At 37.6% G+C, this 19,733-nt stretch overlaps 2 protein-coding genes across 13 annotated transcripts; one reads left to right on the forward strand and one right to left on the reverse strand.

Annotated features, from left to right (window-relative positions):
- The first annotated feature begins 10,801 nt into the window (after positions 1-10,801).
- LOC133721748 (pentatricopeptide repeat-containing protein At5g41170, mitochondrial-like) lies at positions 10,802-16,366 on the forward strand. 12 transcript variants are annotated; one of them, XM_062148451.1, is made up of 7 exons: positions 10,802-11,012; positions 11,587-13,745; positions 14,737-14,858; positions 14,965-15,502; positions 15,594-15,693; positions 15,747-15,864; positions 15,981-16,366. In XM_062148451.1, the coding sequence occupies exon 2, from the start codon at positions 11,686-11,688 to the stop codon at positions 13,714-13,716; it is 2,031 nt and encodes a 676-aa protein (XP_062004435.1). In that variant the 5' UTR covers positions 10,802-11,012; positions 11,587-11,685; the 3' UTR covers positions 13,717-13,745; positions 14,737-14,858; positions 14,965-15,502; positions 15,594-15,693; positions 15,747-15,864; positions 15,981-16,366. The 12 variants fall into 12 exon arrangements, with proteins under 12 accessions (XP_062004435.1, XP_062004428.1, XP_062004429.1 ...); XM_062148444.1 differs by having other exon boundaries at positions 15,771-15,864; positions 15,999-16,366; XM_062148445.1 differs by having other exon boundaries at positions 14,965-15,118; positions 15,347-15,693; positions 15,771-15,864; positions 15,999-16,366.
- A 49-nt stretch (positions 16,367-16,415) lies between these two features.
- Positions 16,416-17,272, reverse strand: LOC133721749 (probable F-box protein At5g04010). Its single transcript, XM_062148454.1, has one exon. It carries the CDS (start codon positions 17,270-17,272, stop codon positions 16,556-16,558), a length of 717 nt encoding a protein of 238 aa, XP_062004438.1. The 3' UTR covers positions 16,416-16,555.
- Between the last annotated feature and the right edge of the window lie 2,461 nt (positions 17,273-19,733).

Below are 19,733 nucleotides of genomic sequence, written 5' to 3' on the forward strand. Positions count from 1 at the left end.
GATATCGAGCCCGACCCAACTTTCGTACATGCCGTCCGTGATGGAGTTAAGTATCATGCCACATGCCAAATTTGGATGGGTATTTGGGTCAATTAAGGATAACACAAGCTTATGTTGCTTGCTTTGAAGCTTGAGTTATCTTTAACCACTCTCTCTCACTTTGCTTTCATTTGAAGGAAGATTGGGGTGTCATTTTATGACTCTCATAACAAACTTTGCAAGAGCTTTCGTTTTCTGGCAAACCATGGATAAAGTCGTCTGGATTGCTCTGCATTAGGACAAAAAGCAAGAAAGACAAGAAAGGGAAATGAAAGTTAAGAGGTATAGAAGTTGGGACAGAATTACCCCTCAAAATATGCCAGGTGGTTGGCTAGTTAACGTCGTCATGGCTGGACGGCGTGTATGGATGTTGGGTCGGGTTGGAAACTCTTAAGTACCAATGTGCTAGTTTTGAAAAGTCGGGTATGAAAATTTAAAACGGGTCAGTTCAGGTACTGTTTGTATTTTTTTTTCCTAAGTTTCGTGCCAACAACCCTAGCCCTATTGACGTTGTTCTTGCGTCTCATTCTCCTGTGATGACGTGATGGCTTGTTTTGCAGCTTCACTTGCTATGGCAGGTGGAGGTGATTTGGTGGATATCACTTGAATGTCTGGAGGAGTGGTCAAGTATGCTTCTTAGGCTTTCCTCCTAGCTAAGAGTTTGTCCCCCAAACTGGTGGAGATCAACAAGATGAGACGACAATTTCGTAAATTGTCTGGGTTCTTGATCCTAGATTTAAGCTTCAGGAGATGACAAAGGCTAAGTTTGTTTTCTCTTTTGATGATCGTGGTGATAGCAAATAGGTTCTTAAAGGGGGACCATGGATTTTCAATCGAGCTCCTGAAGTGTTGCAAGAGTATTCACTACTTGATAGAAGTATTTTAATGCGACGTTTTAATTGTTATTTCCTCATATTTACTCAGTTATTTCCTTAAATGAATCCTTCTTGTTTAGGAAAGTTACTATTTTTAGGAAGTTTCTATTTTTAGTAATAGTTTCTATTTTCAGGTCTCCTAGAGCAAACAAGCTGAAATGAGCTCAGAAAGAGAAAGAAAAGCTAGGGAACGTTGGGAGAAGATTCCTGGAGGCACTAGGAGACCACATGGCTTGAAGATGACACATGGAGGCCCAAGAATCTTCTAGATTAATTATGGATTTTGGCAAATGGTAAAAGCCCATTGGATTTAGGGTTTTGTGAACGTCAAAGAGGGATTTTTGGAAGAATAAATCTTTTATTGCCGTGAAAATAAAGAGAGGATCAAAGAAGATGACGTTGGAGATATTTTGGGAGGTTAAATCTGATTTTTGCCGTGGGAAATGATGGAGATAATGTGAAAATCAAGAAAAGAATCAAGGAAATTACGTTGAGAAAATCTTGGGAGAGTTTCAAGGGATTGTGCAACAAAAAAAGGCTCAAAACAAGTCCAGATTCATCCCTCAATTCCCTCAAGATATTTTGGCCGCAATTTATGAATAAAATCAGAAATAATCCTTGAAAATTCGGCAACAATATATTAGGGACTTATTCTGGAGGCTTGTGATTGGTTTGTTGACACAACAGGGCTGACATGGCACTACGTGATTGGTCGAAGCTGTGTGGCATGATCAGATAATTATTTGAGGAATTAAAAAGAAGATTCATGAAGCTTTGGGAGTGCTTGGCCTTCCCCTATATAAACCCCCCCTATGCTAGAAGTTTTCAACACACATTCTCATTCAGAAATTCTCCATAACGTCATAAGCTCTCCCTCTCTCTCCACTCTCTAGTTTCAAGTTCTGTGTTTTCAAGCAAGGAGAGGAAGAAGAAGAAGGAGCCGTGAAGATCTACCTCCATCATCCACCTTGAAGACTTGCTTCCAAGATTCAAGATTCCAACGTTCAAGCTCTCCATCTCCATCTCCACTCACGGTGTAATTCGTTCTTTTTCCTTGTAACCTTTTTGGTTTCCTCGTTTGATTTCGTATGAATTCGTTTCTAGTTAACAATAACGTTTAGGCCAAAGTTTAAGCCCAATTTCTATGTTTAAATAAAGTTTTTGCATTCTTATAATTGTGATTCTAAGTTGCTTATGTGAGTTTGTTCGATTGAATTTGCTTGATAGAAAACTTTTATATGTTTATCTTATTTGGGTCGACACTGCTTATAGGATTAATTGCATATAATTGGTGCTAGATTTAGGTAAACAATTCACCTAATTGTTTTGTGAACCTAGATCAAAAGTAGTAAAGGCTTTAGACAAAAGTCGAATTCAATTGAAGGGGATTGCAAGTAGGTGAACTTATTCATACTAGGTTGTGCACTTAAGTTGATAACCTTTCTCTATGCTTCTTGCGTTGAACATGTGTTGATTAGCTAGCTTTCTAGACTTTGATTGCATGTTTAATAGGATTGATCTAGGTGCTTTCACTTATATTAATTAGTAAAGGAAAGTAAAATATGGGAAATCATTTGCTTCAAATGTTTCACATGATCAACTTCTTTCTCATGACTTAGATGATCAATTATAGGGTTTGAATCGAATTTGATTACATGGAATTGGTTTTGATCTTTGTTTCTTACGTTTCCCCTTTGTATATGTGTTTTTGTATTTTCTTTCTTTTGTTTATTTTAATTTTCGAAAACTTATCTCTTAAACCCCTTTTATTTCGTTATTTGTATATACTTTTGTAAATATTATACTTTGTATTTATTTTAATTCTTTATTTGTTTTTACAATTACAGGTATACCCTTAATCCCCGGTTAGAACGATCCCTACTTATTCTATACTGACAACTACATTTTGCAGGGTTAAATTGCGCGCTTACTTTTAGGCATATCACTACTAGAAAAACAGGTCATTTCACACGGATGGATTCTTCTGTGAATACATTGAAATACACACGGAAATCTGTGTGTATGGGCAGTTTCACACAGTACAGCCACGGATTCACAATTTGTACGTGTTGCGAGCATTGCTAAATCATTTTCACACAGAAAGCTTGTCCATGTGAGCTATATTAGGTGGGTCCCGTATGAATCCCAATTATATTAACTTTCAAATTTACAAACATTTAATTGCACTGTAGCATCAATGTTTAACACAGACAGCATCCTACACACAGATGATATAACTGTGGCTGTCTTTCCAAAAAAAAAATTAAAAAAAAAATCTATTAAATAAAATTATACAAGAAAGTTTAAAGATATAACCCAAATATAAAAGCTTAATTATATTCTTCAATATATACAATGGCAAATGCCACACTAGATTAATAACTCCTAGAAATTTTGGACAAAAACATACATAATCTAGAAGTCATTAAACCAGGATCAAAACAACAAAAACATGATTAAGTTAAGAGCAACAAACATCATGATGAAGTTAAGAGCAGCAAACATGGCTGAGCAAATCATGTCCTTGGCATTTCCATCAAGTCTTGCATTTTTTTCATGTTCTCCATCATCTGTAGTTGATCAGCTCTTATCTTATCCAACTCTGCCTCACGTTATTTTTCTCTCTCAGCGACTTCATTCCTTTCCCTTGTAGATTCAATTCTCAATCTTTCAACCTCCATCAATGCTCTTGCAGACACACTTTTTTGTTCCTCCATAGCAGCCCTTAGTTCCTCCACCTCTTTTGAAATCCCTTTGTTTTATGTATGGATAAAAGGAACATCAGCCCATTTATATCCCGTTCCCATTCCTCTAACTCGGTTCCTCCTCTCAACACCAAACACGTCAGCATATATATCTTCTACAACCTTAGGGGTTATTTCTACGTTTTGGTTAGCTTTCTCTGCTTCTTTTTGTTCAAAGATAAGCTACAACCATTGAACACAAACAATCATATTAAACAGCAATTTCAATTATAATGCAAATAATTGTAGTCAAATTTATAGTATTAACCACAGCTTGTGTTGATGCTTCATCAATGTACTCTGTTTTAGATCCCTTCTTTAGGTGGGTTATCTTGAATCTCGATCTCTTACGGTTCGGCGGTGCATCCTTTTTGTTTTCTACTTGCTGCCAAAATCAGTACTAGTTAAAAATAGGGTGTTGGTGCAATTAATGCAGATAGTTTATTATAGAACCACACACATATATATAGAGATATATAATAAACTTGTTTTACAACTGAAAAATTTAGAAGTATGAAATCAGTCAGATATACCCTATATATGGACCAAGCAAATATGATCAGAATGCATAACTGAACCATTTTAATCCTCTATAGATGGTTGCAATTCTCATATGCAGTTGAAGTAACATTGATCAATCTAACCTCCTAACAAATAATACCATACTTGAAGTAAGTCTTCACCCGCAATACACATGATATACTGATGGATTAAAAGTGAAATAAACAAGGAAACTCACCCATTTATAAATTTTTGTTGCATAAGTCATTGTTCTAGTAGTATGGCTTATCTTCTTTTGTTTCCTATTTCTGACATTAATTGCAGCTTTTTCCTATACGCAAGCACAATTAAGAATAAATCAATGACATCAACGGTTGTTGAACAAATTTCATTAATAATTAATTTATTATCACAGATATAAGTTTTTGTTTGTTTCCCAAACCTTTGTCTCTGCCTTTTCCAACCTGGTCACAAACCTTACCCATTGACCGCTGTCAACAGTATTGTCGCTGCACACGAACCTTGAAGGAGAATTCTGATAAGGTTCCCAAAATGTCTTCTTCAATATATGCTTATGATGTCTCCAACGGTCATTGATAATGTCTATTACATACTTCCTAATTGTGAATTTTCTTTTTGCTATCTCTGGATTGGATCAATCAATAGTTCCCTACAAGTCATAATTATTCAATATAATATTAAATCAATGCGTACATTTAAACCTTTCAACTTTTATATATATATAAGGTAAACTTCATATATACCTGAACCTGTTCCCACATCCTATCATTGTTATCTCCCTTTTTAAATTCAGTGAAGGATGCCACATCGATAGGATACAGTCCACCATTACCTTGCCAAATATCCAAGGTAACGAGAAAACTCCCCACACTTCTGTGTTGGCCATATTGGAGCACCCTCGTCATCCCACAAAACATTTTCCCTCACTCCGTTCCTACCCCATTTTATTATGTTCTTTCTTCTTCCATTATCATCCTCATTGTCTCCGTTTAACTCATCATCTTCGTTATCATTACGCTGTCGTTTTCGGTTCTCAACAATATTCCTAACATCTTCTGTCAAATTGTCCAAGCCTAAGTGCTCAAGGACATTATCTTCATCACTATTAAAGCCCTCCATATCTAAAACAATATATGTTATGGTCTATAAATGGAATCCTATTTGTAACACTAATCCAATTACTTTATTGTAGCACTTTTACTAACTGTACTCATAATCGAAACAAAATAAACTAAAGATGGCTATTACTGAAGCCAATTAACATTCAGGCAAATAAGGTCAGGGCACTTGTTTATATAAACAAAATTAAAAAGATTAGATCTATCTTCAATAAAATTATTAGTAAGCAATCTCATATAATAGAATAACAAAACGCCTATCCACTGTGTGTGTGTGTGTGAAACAAACCAAAACTCCTTCAATCCTTTTTATCTCAATATAATAATCAACAATCCATAACAAATACAAATGAAATAGACCTAAAATTGATCGTAGATCCTTTCAAGTAGTGAGTACCCAGTAGTGAAAGCTTCAATTTTGGACTTCATCAGCTGCCTCAGCATTTGCCCACAAGATTGAGTGATTTCGAACGGTAATAAGACTAGTGCAGATATTCACTGTAGCCTAGACCATCACAGACTTGGGCTATAGATCAGATGTGGATTGGTAAAAGCTATAGACTTAGGGTTTGGGGAGAAAGAGTCGGGGTTTGGGGAGAAAGAACGAGATTTATCAGGTGAGTATGATACACTTCGTGTTTTGATAGTACTAACCCTTCGTACTATAACCAGACAACATGACATACGCTGGAAAATCACTTATAGTCCATAATACGGCTGCACTCATTTTAAATGTACTATTTGTGAAAGCATCATATGTTTTAATACCTTCATTCCACAAATTCTTCAGCTCTTGCCCTAGCGGTTGCAAATAAATATCAATATCATTACCGGGCCCTTTAGGTCAGGGAATAAGCAAAGATAGCATGATGTAAGGTTACTTCATGCACAACCAAGGAGGAAGATTATAAACTGTCATCATTACAACCGGCCAAGTGCTATGTGAAGTACTCATATTTCCAAATGGATTGAACCCATCACTTGCCAAACCCAAATGTACATTACGACTCTCATTTCCAAAGTTTGGATACATGTCATCTAACTTGGACCAAGCAGGAGAATCCGCTGGATGACGAAGTTTCCCGTCTTTAGTACGTTTAGTAGAATGCCATGTCATTGACTCTAATGTGTGCCGAGACATATACAACCGTTGCAATCTAGGTCCCAATGGAAAATAACGAAGTACCTTTGCTGATCTTAGTTTACCAGTTGCTCCATCTTCAGTAGGCCTAGGGTTGTACCGACTTGCCCCACAAATACTACAAATTGTCTCAGCAAAATGTTCTTTCCAAAACAACATGCAGTCATTTGGACATGCATCTATCTTTTCATATGACAAGCCAAGGTCTTTCACCAACTTCTTAGTTTTATAAAAACTAGCAGGGAGGTTCTCACTTTCAGGGAAAGAAGCCTTCAACAACTTCAATGCCTCTGTGAATGAAACATCGCTCCATCCATGCAAAGACTTGAGTTGATAGTACCTGACCAAGAAGTCAATCATTTTTTTACGAGCACCAGGGAACAAATCCATATCATCTTCACTCATTAGCTTGTAAAATTTGGCTGCATCAGGTGTTAGACAAGGATCTTGATTGGCAAAATCATCACCTTCTACATCTGGGACATAGTCATTATCATGAATGCCAAAAGCATCTTGTAACATGTTTGGTATATTACCAACTATGGTGGGATGTTGTGGCTCAAATGGTGCTGCAATATTGATTGCTTCTAATTGCGGTAACTGCTCACCATGCTCTACCCATGGCAAATTAATATAGACCGGATCAAAGCCGTCAACATAAATATGGTCTTTAACAATTTCCACGAGCATCGCCCATCTGTTGCGGCACTTTCGACAAGGGCATTTGATTTTTTCTGGCAATGAAGAATACTGTAATGAATAATTGATGAATGCGTCCCGTCCTTGTTCATATTCATCACAATCACGATCAAGAAAAACCCATTCTTTGTCCATGTTATTTACATATATGAGGAAATGAACTCAACGACATCTATTGCCATGCTGCATATCTAACAAACAACATAATTGCCCATTCAATCTGAAGAATAATAAAAGCATAAGTATATCAACGCATTTCCATCAATAGCGTATAGTATTGAGTATTGAAATACCAACAATATTCAACTATGAGGGCTTGACAAAATTAATGAAACTCAGCAATTACACATTAACAAGTGAGTAACACAAAAAGAATCAATCAAAGATTCAAAGGTTAACAAAATAAAAATCCGTGGAAAGTTCAAACATGTAAAACAAATAGCAATACCGCAGCAACTAACAACTCAAAATTTACAACTTGAGCTACATATTGGTGCCCAGAAATAGAAACTAGAAGAAAAAGCACAAGAAAACAAGGTCATGATATCTCAATTGTCTATCTAGATCATATGTCTGACTAAACAATGTTCTTGACTGAATAATTTCATCTCAGCTACAGAGTTAGACAAACAACTTCCTATAACTCATATCTCTACTAAAATAACGAAATCCATTAAAAACCCAAGCATATACATTTATACACTATGTAATAGTCATGATCAGATTAGAGAGATGAAGAGTCCAATTACCTCCATGAAATTGGTGGATGAAGAAAGGGAATCTGTTGATTCCTAACTTACAGATCATTAGATCTTTGAGACATGAAGAACTCCTATGCATGGAAAAATAAGCTGAATGGATCAAATCTCTTGGAAGGGAAACAAACACTCTTTGAAGTGCAAAACTACTCTTAAGAGATTTTCGTGTTTTTGCAAATGATAAAAACACTAATTATGTCTTTGTTGTGGTTGCAGACGATTAAAGAGATATAAACCAATATTCACACGGAAATCCGTGGGAATATACATCATTTAATTAAAAGAAATATTAGTGGGGAATTGTTAAACAAAAGTTAGACAGAAGGTTATATACTTATAAAAAAATAAAAATAAAAATAAAAAAATTAAAATTACAAACATTCCCAATGAAAATATAATAATGTTATATTATTAGATGAATATGAATACATAACACATAAAAACTTATAACATTCACATAACATAGATAAAGAAATAAAACATTTGTGCATCACTAGCATGCAAGCAAATGTAGTACAAACACTACCTAATTTTACAAACAATTACTAAAAGGCAGGAAAATAAAATCGAATGTGCTCTTATTATAAGATGCGTACAACTTATACATTCTCAATTTTCGTCAGATGAGACATCAATCACAATGGTAGAGATTGGACGAGATGGACTAGCTTCTGGTTTTTGAATCTTTACCCGAGTATGGGAAACACGAGGCTTTACTTCAAGATCGTCATTACTGAGATTAATAGGGTAACGAGGGTCTGTCCCGGGATAAAACCAAGCTGGTAAAACTCAGCCTCTCGGACAATTAACAATGCCTAAATGTAAAGTGTTAACATGTATAGCAGGCAATTGAGGTGCAGCAGGTTGATCAACACCATTGATATAACTCAAACCAAGTGATGAGTTAACTGGAGGCATTTGTGCACCAACATCTATACTGGAGTTACAAAGATAATTATCATTTGGAGGAGATGTAGAGCGAATACGACTTCATCCATGATTACGACTCCTATTTGGACACTTAGAAGACATTGACAAAATTAACTGAAAGACTAAAAATGCAAAGACTGAACTTCAGAACTCAGTTCGAAGGCAAAGTTAACAAAAGATGATGATATTTTTTGGAGAAGAAGGAAAGGTGATGCTGAATTTATAGAGGAGGCTGAAGAAAAATTGTTGTAACCTATACACGGTAGTCTGTGTGTAAACTGAAAAGAAAATTTTGATAAGACTAAACGCTGATATTAGAATATTATGTTTTTACATATTCACACGGAATACAGTGGGTAAATTAAATTTACACTTATTTGACATGACTAAAAGTTGGTGCTGGAATCTTATTATTCATATTTTTACACAGATATCTGTGTGAAGCGATATGTCACACGGAAAACAGTGTGAATTTTTAATTTATCCTCTGACAAATTTACAGGATTCTCTGAATTGTAATTTATTTCACATGGACTCCGTGTGTAAATTGGATTGAAAAATATTGGGTCCAAGTTTGAACCTTATGTGGCCACAATAGTCTGTGTGGAAAATATATACACACACGGATTTCCTGTGTGTACTATAGCACTTTGTCCGTGTGAACCTCTGTGACAACACTATCCATGTGAAATGACCTGTTTTTCTAGTAGTGATTGTTGCGCAACCAGATGGGGTTGCGCTGGACTCCCTTTTCTTCTGGGTTCAAAATCACAAATATCCCTCTGGTGTTTAAGGTTAAAGAAAACATCATCTATATTGCCAACATAGCTGGTAAATATATGGAAATGGATGACAAAACTTTCAACTGTATTTGTAAAGTTAGGATTAGGGTTTCCCATAAAATCTCAAAGCCCTTTTTCAGAAAAAAGAAATTGAAGCTTCTGCCGGAATTGCGGAAGAGATTTCTTTCTTCTTTGAAAATCTGGTTGGCAAATATTGTAGGACTTGTAATTTTATTTACCATGAAAATGGTATGTGTTTGATGAAGCATTGCCTGCACCAGCAAAGGCTGTTTTTTTTTCCCTGGATTAAGGTCTGTGTAGAACAATACCAATCAAGTATTGGTTTTGTTGAAGGTTGTTTTCAAGGTGAAACTTTTTGCTATCAGGGTGTGCAGATCCATGTACTGTGGTCAATTGCACGGCCTTTGTTCTCCAATGCACAACGAGGTTTGCCTAGCAGGGATAAGCAGACCGTTCTAATCAAGAGTCCAAATGCTTGGTCTGTTGCTAGCTCTGATGACTTTCTTGCTTTGGTGATAATTGTGGAGCAGCAGTCTAGAGGGGTAAGGTGTCTTCCCCAAATGCATCCCAAAAAAAAAACTGAAACCCCTAATGATGGAGCTACTTGATGAGACAAAATGTATGTTTTTTCATCCTAGGAAGGTAAAGGTCCAATAGTACTTTACCTCCAAATTCACTGCAAAGTTCCTTGGTTGAGAACTAGAAGGCATAATGGTGCCAAATAACGTTGAACCCTTTGAATAAGAAGGACACAAAGCAGAAGTGCAGTAAGCCTTTGGAAGCAAAGAACAAGAACCCACCCAAGAACAAGATGGCAGCTATGGAACGTTCCCTTGAGGATAACCTATCCGGCTAAGTCTCCTCGTCCTAACACTAAGGGCAAGGATAAAATTTAATAAGTTTTTGTTCAAAAACTTTGTCCACTTGCTGTTTTCATAGTTTGTAGGTTTGGCTTAAATAAATGAGATTTGATATCGAATGACTGACACTATCTTATACTATCTTACATACATTGAGGAAGCGTATGTAATGTGTCATTTTAGCTTAAGTATATATGAATAAAAATTGATTATTAATATGATCATTTTTTTTTTAAAAAGGAAAGAAAAAAATGTTAACTATGATTTTATGTTTGGGCCTTGCCGGTTGGGCCCTTATTTTCCACCAAAAAAGAAGTTGCAATAGGAATGAGCAGCCACCTCTCGTGTTCCTCCGTCTCTTCTGTAAACCCCCTGAAAACCCAGACAAACTCCAACAGCTGCTTATAACTATTAGGCTAAGCTACTTGGTCTACTTTAGAGACCTGAAGACTCTCCTACTTTAGGGTAAAAGGAAGGCTTCCCAATCGTCTACAGCGCCCGCTTGTCTCTTCTTCTTCTTCAGGTAATTATGAAAGAGGGTTCATGTTTGATGATTTCTGGCCGGGTATTTGATATTTTGGATGTTTTGGGTACTTGAATTTGAGTGAGATATGTTGGTGTTTGATGAGTTTGAGAAAAATGTAGTTTGCACTCCAACTTATTGTTGCAATTGTTCTCTAATGGTCTTTTAGCTTCTTTGTTTTGCCTCGCCAGACATCTATACATGTATTTCTGCTAGTATGTTTGTCTTGTTTGTATGTTCTTATATGGGAATCTTCATGCCATATGCTGTAACCATAGTACTATCTTCCCCCAGAAACCGGAGAAAACTATCTTCTCAGAAAAAAAAAACAAAAACTGTTCTCGGGTAGTCGAATCAAGTTACTATAAGCATTCCAAGAGATTTCGTTTATCCTTTAGGCTTCTTGTAGATAAGTAGGAACCCTGAATATAATCAACAACCTATTTTGTAGATGGCTTAGATAACACAATTTTAGGGACTGGTTTCTTTTAGATTTTGCAACTGTTTTTGCCATGTGGTTTATTATTTCTTTCTCAAAGATGTTAAACGCGGGCTCATTTTTAATTTCTCACAGGTTTTCTATATCCTTGAGACACCCATGTCTTTCAACACCCAGAGAGTGGGGATAAGGCGCTTGAAAGAACTTTGACCGGGTAGTAATGGGTAGCTGCCCATGTTCAAATCATGTTTGGTTGATTCGGCTTTTCTCCGAAACTGTGCGTTTTTTGTCAATAGGGTGAGTTTTAGAGTGTATTCTGCTGCTGCTTCTGCATTGTTACTGGAGGATCATGTGTTTGTGAAAGCTCCATTACCCTTTGAGGCCTTTGCAGTTCAGGAAATTAAAGCTCTGGGGAAAAGGTTTTGTACTCAGAGAAAGGAAAATTTGTATCCCTTTGTTGTCAGATTGTTTAAAACTTTGAATTGGGAGGTCGCATGGGATGCAAGGTTCTCTAAGTCTGTGAAAGAGCATGGCTTTTCTCATTCTTTAAATGCCTTTAGAATTATTGTTCATGAATTTGCATTGGTGGGAATGCAAATGGAAGTGCAAGCTTTGCTTAGAGATGTTGTATGCTATTATCAAGAAGCTAAGTATGATGCATTTGGGCTGTTCCCATATTTATTGGATTCACCTCACAGTGGGGTGAGATCGCTTGTTGTATTTGATGCACTAATAACGGCTTTTGCTGACAACTCGATGCCTGAGAATGCTGTGGATGTGTTTTTGAAGATTAAAAGAATGGGTCTTGAGCCACACATTTGGTCTTGTAATATCTTGCTCAAGTGTTTGGCAGAAGCAAACAAACTGGAATGTGTTAGAAGCTTATTCGAATGTTTGAAAAACTCTGGGCCATCTCCTAATGTTTACACTTACACAGTTATGGTGAGCTTTTTCTGTACAGGATATCCACTGCAGGATGTGGATATCAGTCAAGCCACTGACATTCTTCAAGAAATGGAGAAGAGTGGGAAACACCCAACTGCAGTGATATATGCTGAATATATTCATGGACTCTGTAAAGCTGGATATGTTGAGTTTGCTTTGGACTTCATCCGAAACATGCAACACAGAGACCAACCTCTCAATAGTTATTGTTATAATGCTATACTTCGTGGGTTTTGCCAAAAAGGCGAAACTTGTCAAGCTCTAAAATTGTTGGAGGAAATGAAGAGCTACGGGATGGTGCCAGATGTTTATTGCTACACCATATTGATAGATGGATTTTGCAAGGAAGGGGATATAGAGAAAGCTCTTGCTTTGTTTGAGGAAATGGAGCTTTGTAAAATAAAACCTTCTTTGGTTAGCTATAGCTCACTTATATATGGTCTTTGCAAACTTGGATTGATAGATCATATGTTAGATATATATCGTAATCTGGAGTCTGCCGGTGTGTGCCCTGATGCTATCACTTGCACTCTCATTGTTGATGGGTATTGCAGGGAAGGGCGCTTGGAGGAAGCCTTGAGATTTATTTACGAGATGTATCATCAAGGCATAAGCCCTAACTCGTATACTTATAATGCAGTCCTCAACAGTTTGTGCAAGCAAGGAAAGCCAGAAAAAGCATGGGAACTAATCCCTCAAATGCTTAAAAGGAATATACTCCCAGAAGTTGCAAATTATAATACTCTTATAAATGGCTTTGGAAAACAGTTGAATTCAAAGAAGGCCTGCATGGTGTATGGAGGAATGCTCAAAGCTGGTGTCATGCCCAATACAGTCACATATACAATCCTCATCAATATACTCTGCCATAGAGGCAAACTATATGAAGCTTGTAACATGTTCAAGGAAATGAGTGAAAGGGGTTTGGCTGCAGATGTGATTTCTTATACATCTCTAATTGCTGGGTTTTGTAGGATGGGAGACATGAAGAAGGCTTGGGTACTGTTCAAAGAAATGTTGAGCAAAAACCATTTGCCCAATGCTATCACGTATACGTGTTTAATAGATGGTTTTTGCAAGTCTTCTCGCATGGATTATGCCAGTTTCTTGTTTGAGGAAATGAAGAATAAAAATGTTACTCCTGATCTGGTGACTTACACTGTTCTCATCATTGGGTACTGTAGGCTCCGGAATATTGATAGAGCAATTCAGTTATTTGATGAAATGAAGCACAGTGGTATCTCAGGGGATGGTTTTGCCAATGAAGCTTTGGGGCTTTACACCAAAGACTGGTTTGTTTACAAAAGATTAGAAAGCTGAGGAAACAATGTTTCTATGACGACCAGATGGTATATAACTCGGATTTCTTTTCCCTTTACAATTTTGTATATCCTTGGTGTATTACTAGCTTTGTACAACTGAAATTTTAGCTGTAGAACATACTTTTTGGCTGAAACTAATATTTTTTAGATGAATATGGCTTTATATGAACCAAGGATAGGAAACATATGGGTTTTATCTTCTTTTTTCTTTTTGAAATTTATGAAACTTATGCCGCATCTATTTTGGTTGTAAACATGCTGGTACATAATCACTTCTGATTAAATGACTGATTGGTGGAAATATATATATATATATATATATATATATATATATATATATATATATATATATATATATATATATATATATATGCATCTTATTTTGATTGTAAACATGCCGGTACATAATCACTTCTGATTAAATGACTGATTGGTGGAAATATATATATAAACTCTCTTCCATTGGATGGAATGCATATTGCTATATCTATAAAGAGGTTGAGGAAGTCCATTACTCGGCTTACTACAGCATTTAGTTTTAGTTTTATTGACATCTGTATTTTGAAATATTTCAGATGTTGTAGTTTAGATGTGGAGGAGTATGTTCTTCCTTATTGGAATTGCAAGAATATGCAAGTTACCGTCTGTCAATACAAGCACAGAAAAGCCCAAAACTTAGTATAGAGGTTTGTAGGTTTTTGAGGATGAAAAATGAGTGTTGCTCCAAATGATCTGTTGTCCAATATAAAGTAGATTATGGCTTCAAATGTCTATGCAAGTCAAGAATATTTTCACTCTTTTTGAGTAGTGGTGGGTGATCTGACTACTGGTGTAAATAATATCTCTAAAAGTAGGAGTAAGTGTAATTTCAAATCAAGATGTTGTCAACCTGTTGCTAATAATTTAGCTCTGTCTCTCTCTCTCTTCCCCCTCTTGTTTTTCTGTTTTTTTTTTCTTTACCAATTTTTAGTGGGAACACTTCTATTGGTGGGTGGTGTTTGACTTTGTACTTCTGCAGGTGTGTTTCCGAACACAGACTTCTTAAATCATCACTGAGACAAATCAAAGTGCTATTGCTGAGGCATGTGAATATTCGCTTACAGAGATCTATGGACTGGTGGTAGGTTCTCGACGAGAAAGGTTGGTGAAATCTAAAGCATGTTCATAACTTAATGGTGTAACTTATGGGCAACTCGTTTCATTTACCTTTCTACAACGTGATAGGGTTTTCTCTTCTTCTGTACAGGTTTCATGTCCTCTCATTATTGGATTTTCAATGAAATTGCAACTACAGGAGGTACACATTGAATTTTGGAAGATGTGGAAGTTATTTCATGTTTTACTTGGTGCTGACCCCTGTAACTCCTAAAATACTAGCTTCATGTGCAGTTGCAGACTTGGTAAGTGTCTTCTTTGATGCCAACAGTACTCACAGAACCCACTTAGTGGTATCTGTTTTAAATGACTAGGTCAAGCTTTTATTATTTTCCACTTGATATGATGAACGCATGATGCAAGGAAATGTAGGGAATAATTTCAATTACTAATTTGTAAACATGAAGACTTTCTTATTTGTTAGGGCAATATATATATATATTTGCGTTTCCAATAAGAACTGAATTGTTTAGCTTTAATTGAAACTGTTGAGGTGGAGATTGCCAACAGAGTGAACTCCATATTTTGATGGAATACACGGTAATGGGGTGATTGAGACTACAAGAAAAAAAAAAAAAAAGAAGTGCCAAGCTACAGGAAATATGAGAAGGAATACAGAGGAGATGAATGTCAGTCTTTTATATAGATATCTTGTGCTGCTGGCCATTGTACCCCATGACTACATTACTTCATAACTTTTTGTTATCATTGTATGTGCAGTGCAAGGGTTTAATTTTAAGAAACCAGTCGGAGAATGCTCAGTCATGCATAAGTAATCTTGTTAAGGCCAGGGTTCCAAAGATCAATCCTTGTAATCTCGGTAAGGCATGAGTTTCAATGCCTCGTCATATCAAAGTTTCAGTTCTTAATCAGAAGTCCCATTTCTTGCTTTATCAGGGCCAGCAATTGTTGTGCGTGAAGGTTGTTTCCGCTACCCATATGGATGCAGAGTTTGATGCTATACCATCCAACACTCTGGCATGCATTGATGGTAATTTAAATTACTTATGTGGTATGCTAAATACTTTAATAGCTAATGTTGGAGTAGAATCGTAGACTTATTGCGTAAAGCCTATTACTTTTGCTGATGGGATGCAATATCATCAGTTTCGTGTTGATTACCAGGTTGTGGTCGCTGCTCCAAGAAATGAGTTATATCAGTTCCAAGCTGGAATCTGTCCAGGATGTGAGCTCCTTTGAAGTTGAATATTTTGACAGGAAGTCGACTTATGTTGGTGCAAGAAGATCAGAATAGTCATCAAGAGAACCAGGCAGTCTATTGAGTCGCTTGTGCCACAACTCCAAGACATCATTAGCTTTATGAGACCACACATTGCATTTCTTTGCTTGGAACAGAGATCCAAACCTTTCCACATGCACGTCTTAGCAGTTTGGTATTATTGTTTGCAAGGGTAATGCAAGTTCTTTTCTTGTAAAAACGACAAATTTTCCTCTCTCATTTCAACATATGACCCAATATGGTCTCCACATTATCGGTTTTCAAATAATCAACTAATCAATATGATACAACTCACCTGCAAGTTGGCAACAGCTTCTTTTGGTTAATCAATCGTAGAATACCAAATTAATTTTGCACAAATGAAAAGACTGGCAAATACATAGTGATGCAAATATACATAATATTGGAGAAACTAAACCCTTGAACATCGACACAGGTTGTCTCAATATCCAAGAAAGTGTTGCAAGTATCTTAGAGCAGCATCCACACTGACATATCTCAACTTTACCGTACTCAACATCCCCACGCTCACTTTGTTGATCCGCCCAACATCAACATTGTTTTTGCTATCAGTAAACTCCAACCTCAAATCCGCCACGACACCGCTATCGACGAGGCCCGAGCAACACCCCGGCAAAGGCAGCTCCTCCCAGTACCACCAGTCGACCCCTTTCTTCCCTTGACATTCCAACATATTAAAAACCCCTTTCCACCCTTTCAACACCACATTCCACGTAACTCTCACCGACTCCAGCGCCACAGCTTCAAACTCGTAGTTATCGACGGCAATATCGAACTTGAACACCCCGTTGGAATCCACGACTAGCTCGTTCCCGGGTTTTTCAAGACAGAGAACATTCTTGTGGTTGAAGACGTTGACGGTGAAGATGAGGTTGTCGAGGGCAAGGCAGGGTTTGGAGGGGGTCTGGAAGCGGCGTTTGGCGGCGGCAGAGGCCATGGCGTAGAGGCGGTAGTAGGGAATGGCGGGGTTTGTGAGCATGAGATTAGAGAGAGAAGGGAAATGGGTGGTGCAAATGGGCTTCCAAATGTGGTCGGAGGAAATGCAACTCAACCAGGACTTGCAGACGCAACAGGCTATGGCTAGGGTCTTGGGGTCAAGATGGTGAGAAACAAGGTCAAAGACTTGCCATGGAGCCATGATCGAGTTCCAGAGTTGACGTAGATGGAAATGGTGGTGGTTTTAAGAGTGGCGGTGGTTACTTTTGGGGAGGACACGCGGAGGGAAGTTTTGTAAATGCATGCACAGGCATGAGTTGCCACGTTAGATGCACAAGTCTGGGTGACGACTCTGATCGGAATAACGTGTCACTTGCGGTTCTGAATGCGCATGCATGCATGTTATGTTTTTTTTTTTTTTTTTTTTTTTTTGAGAATAAGAAACCTTTATTGATGATAACCAAAATTACATAACATGAGAATGACCGGTGGTGGACAAGAACTCCCCACTCTCCTCCCTAAAGCCTAAACCAGTTATGGGTCCGTCATCCAGAATGACCTCCTTGAATCGAAAGGGCTCAACCCTTAACCACTTATATCGCCCAACCTCTCGGGTTACAGAGAATCCCGAGAATCTCGATACCACCTCATAGACAACCGCCATAAAAACCAACGCCCTCTTCCACACCGTGTCCCAATAATACCAGACCACGTGCAAGGATCGTTTGTCAACACATTGACGATAAGATAAAACCGAAACTAAACCAACTCGTCCCCAAGAATGACACCAAATCCATGGCACCTCAATTTGACCCAACCCTAGCTCAAAAGAGAAGGGACATACTAATGACCAGAAAAACTAACCAAAAGCCTAACAAAAAATAAAACTCTAAACAAGGCCAGAACAAAGCTATTATAGTCATCTTCCCTCTCTCCAATTTCCCCGCTGGCAGACCACCCCGCAAACCTTTCCCTTCGAGCTCACCTCCCCAGAGATACCCAACCAATACCGCAAGCCACACTGATTCACCTGCTTGATGTCGGCACGATCCAGACTTGGTAACAGATCCATTCCAATCCAAACCACTGAGAAGCAAGAAGGGAATCACCGTGCCCTTCCACCTCGGAACGAAATAGCTCCACCCATCTGTGTCCATCCGCCTGAGAGCCCGAATCCACCTCTACAACCATCGCCGAGCGACCCACCTCTGAACAGAGACCAGCGCCATACGATACGATCCATGACATGCCACCGCCATGATCTGGCCTCTGGCCCCTTGCTCCAAGCCTGCATCGTCGCCGATTTCCCCATCCACGCCTACGCCTCTACCTGAAAGTAGAGAAGAAACGTGCATAGCCCAGACCAACGAAAAGAAGACAAAAACGAGAGTCCCGAGACCCTCATCTCCCGTCCTGCAACACCTACCACTCGTCACTGAGGCGGGAAGCCACGGTCGATGAGGAGGTACTGCCAGACGAGTAGCAAACTCTCCTTCGCTCTTTCTAGAGCCTAGGTTTTCTCTCCTGTTTTCTTGGTGCTCTAGTCTTTTTTTTCCTACGTACTTTATGAGCATGCATGTTTCTTTTTGTTTGGTCATGAAAATTCTCATTAAGCTCGCTCCAAGGCAGAGAAAAGCAAACAAAACCGACAGAACGTGCCCCTCTTAGTCTGAGCCCGAACATAAGTAATGTCACTAGTGTTGAGGCTGTCTATCGACACAGATCAAAATCAAAATCTGCACAAAATAAGACGGAAAAAATTCTTATGATTATATAAAATTATTTACGGATAAATTTATAAATACACAATCAAGCGGGTGAGTTTAGGATCAACTCTCTATCTCTCGGATTACTCTCTTAAATCATATGTTGTTTTAGACTTAGTGAAATTCAAGAGATGTTAAGTACTTGTAATAACGCGAATTTTTACAAATACATATATTAGAATTTTAGTATCTCAATGATCTAAAATTATTTTCTACACTCCATATGTGACAGACGTCTATGACACTTTTCAAAAATTCTTACGCACGATATTAAAAGTATAGGTTTACATCTTTAAAAAAATAAAAATAAAAAGCTAGGGCCAATTAAATATAGGATCATTTTAGGTGTTACATTGCCCAACAAGCCACCATATATTTTTTTTTCCCTCATAAGGTCACATAGAATAAAATAGTCATATTCTCAACAAACTTCATCAAATTTACATTTGATCTCTCTCTCTCTCTCTCTGTTGCCCTGACTCGTTTCGTGGCTATCGCCTGCCATTTCAACACTCGGTCGCCAACCTCTTTCAGATTAAACAAATTGCTCTACCTCATCAGCTTGAAAACCCAATCTCGCTCCACCAAATTGTGGGGCTCCGGAAGCTTCCGCATCTTCTTGGTCTCGAATTCGAACAGCTCCATCAACTCTAGAGGAGAAAAACCTAGGTACGTGTTGGCAGTTAGATCCAATAGACTTGTAAATGAACGAATTTTGTCTAGTGACATAAGTTTATCATTCATAAGTAAAAAGTTCTGAGTTCGACTTTCTTAGTTGTTTACCAATGGTAATAGAGAAAAAAAATAATTGAAGCTAGTGCAAAAACTTTTGTTGATTCGACATTCTTTAAAAAATCAAATCTCGATTAGGTCTTTTAATGTTATTCGTATCGAATT

This window comes from Rosa rugosa, chromosome 7 (assembly GCF_958449725.1).
Source record: "Rosa rugosa chromosome 7, drRosRugo1.1, whole genome shotgun sequence".
Taxonomy (NCBI): domain Eukaryota; kingdom Viridiplantae; phylum Streptophyta; class Magnoliopsida; order Rosales; family Rosaceae; genus Rosa; species Rosa rugosa.

Coding starts and splice junctions, on each gene's coding strand:
- LOC133721748 (XM_062148453.1), top strand. CDS start 11,686: ATGTTCAAATCATGTTTGGTTGATTCGGCTTTTCTCCGAAACTGTGCG.
- LOC133721749 (XM_062148454.1), bottom strand. CDS start 17,272: ATGGCTCCATGGCAAGTCTTTGACCTTGTTTCTCACCATCTTGACCCC.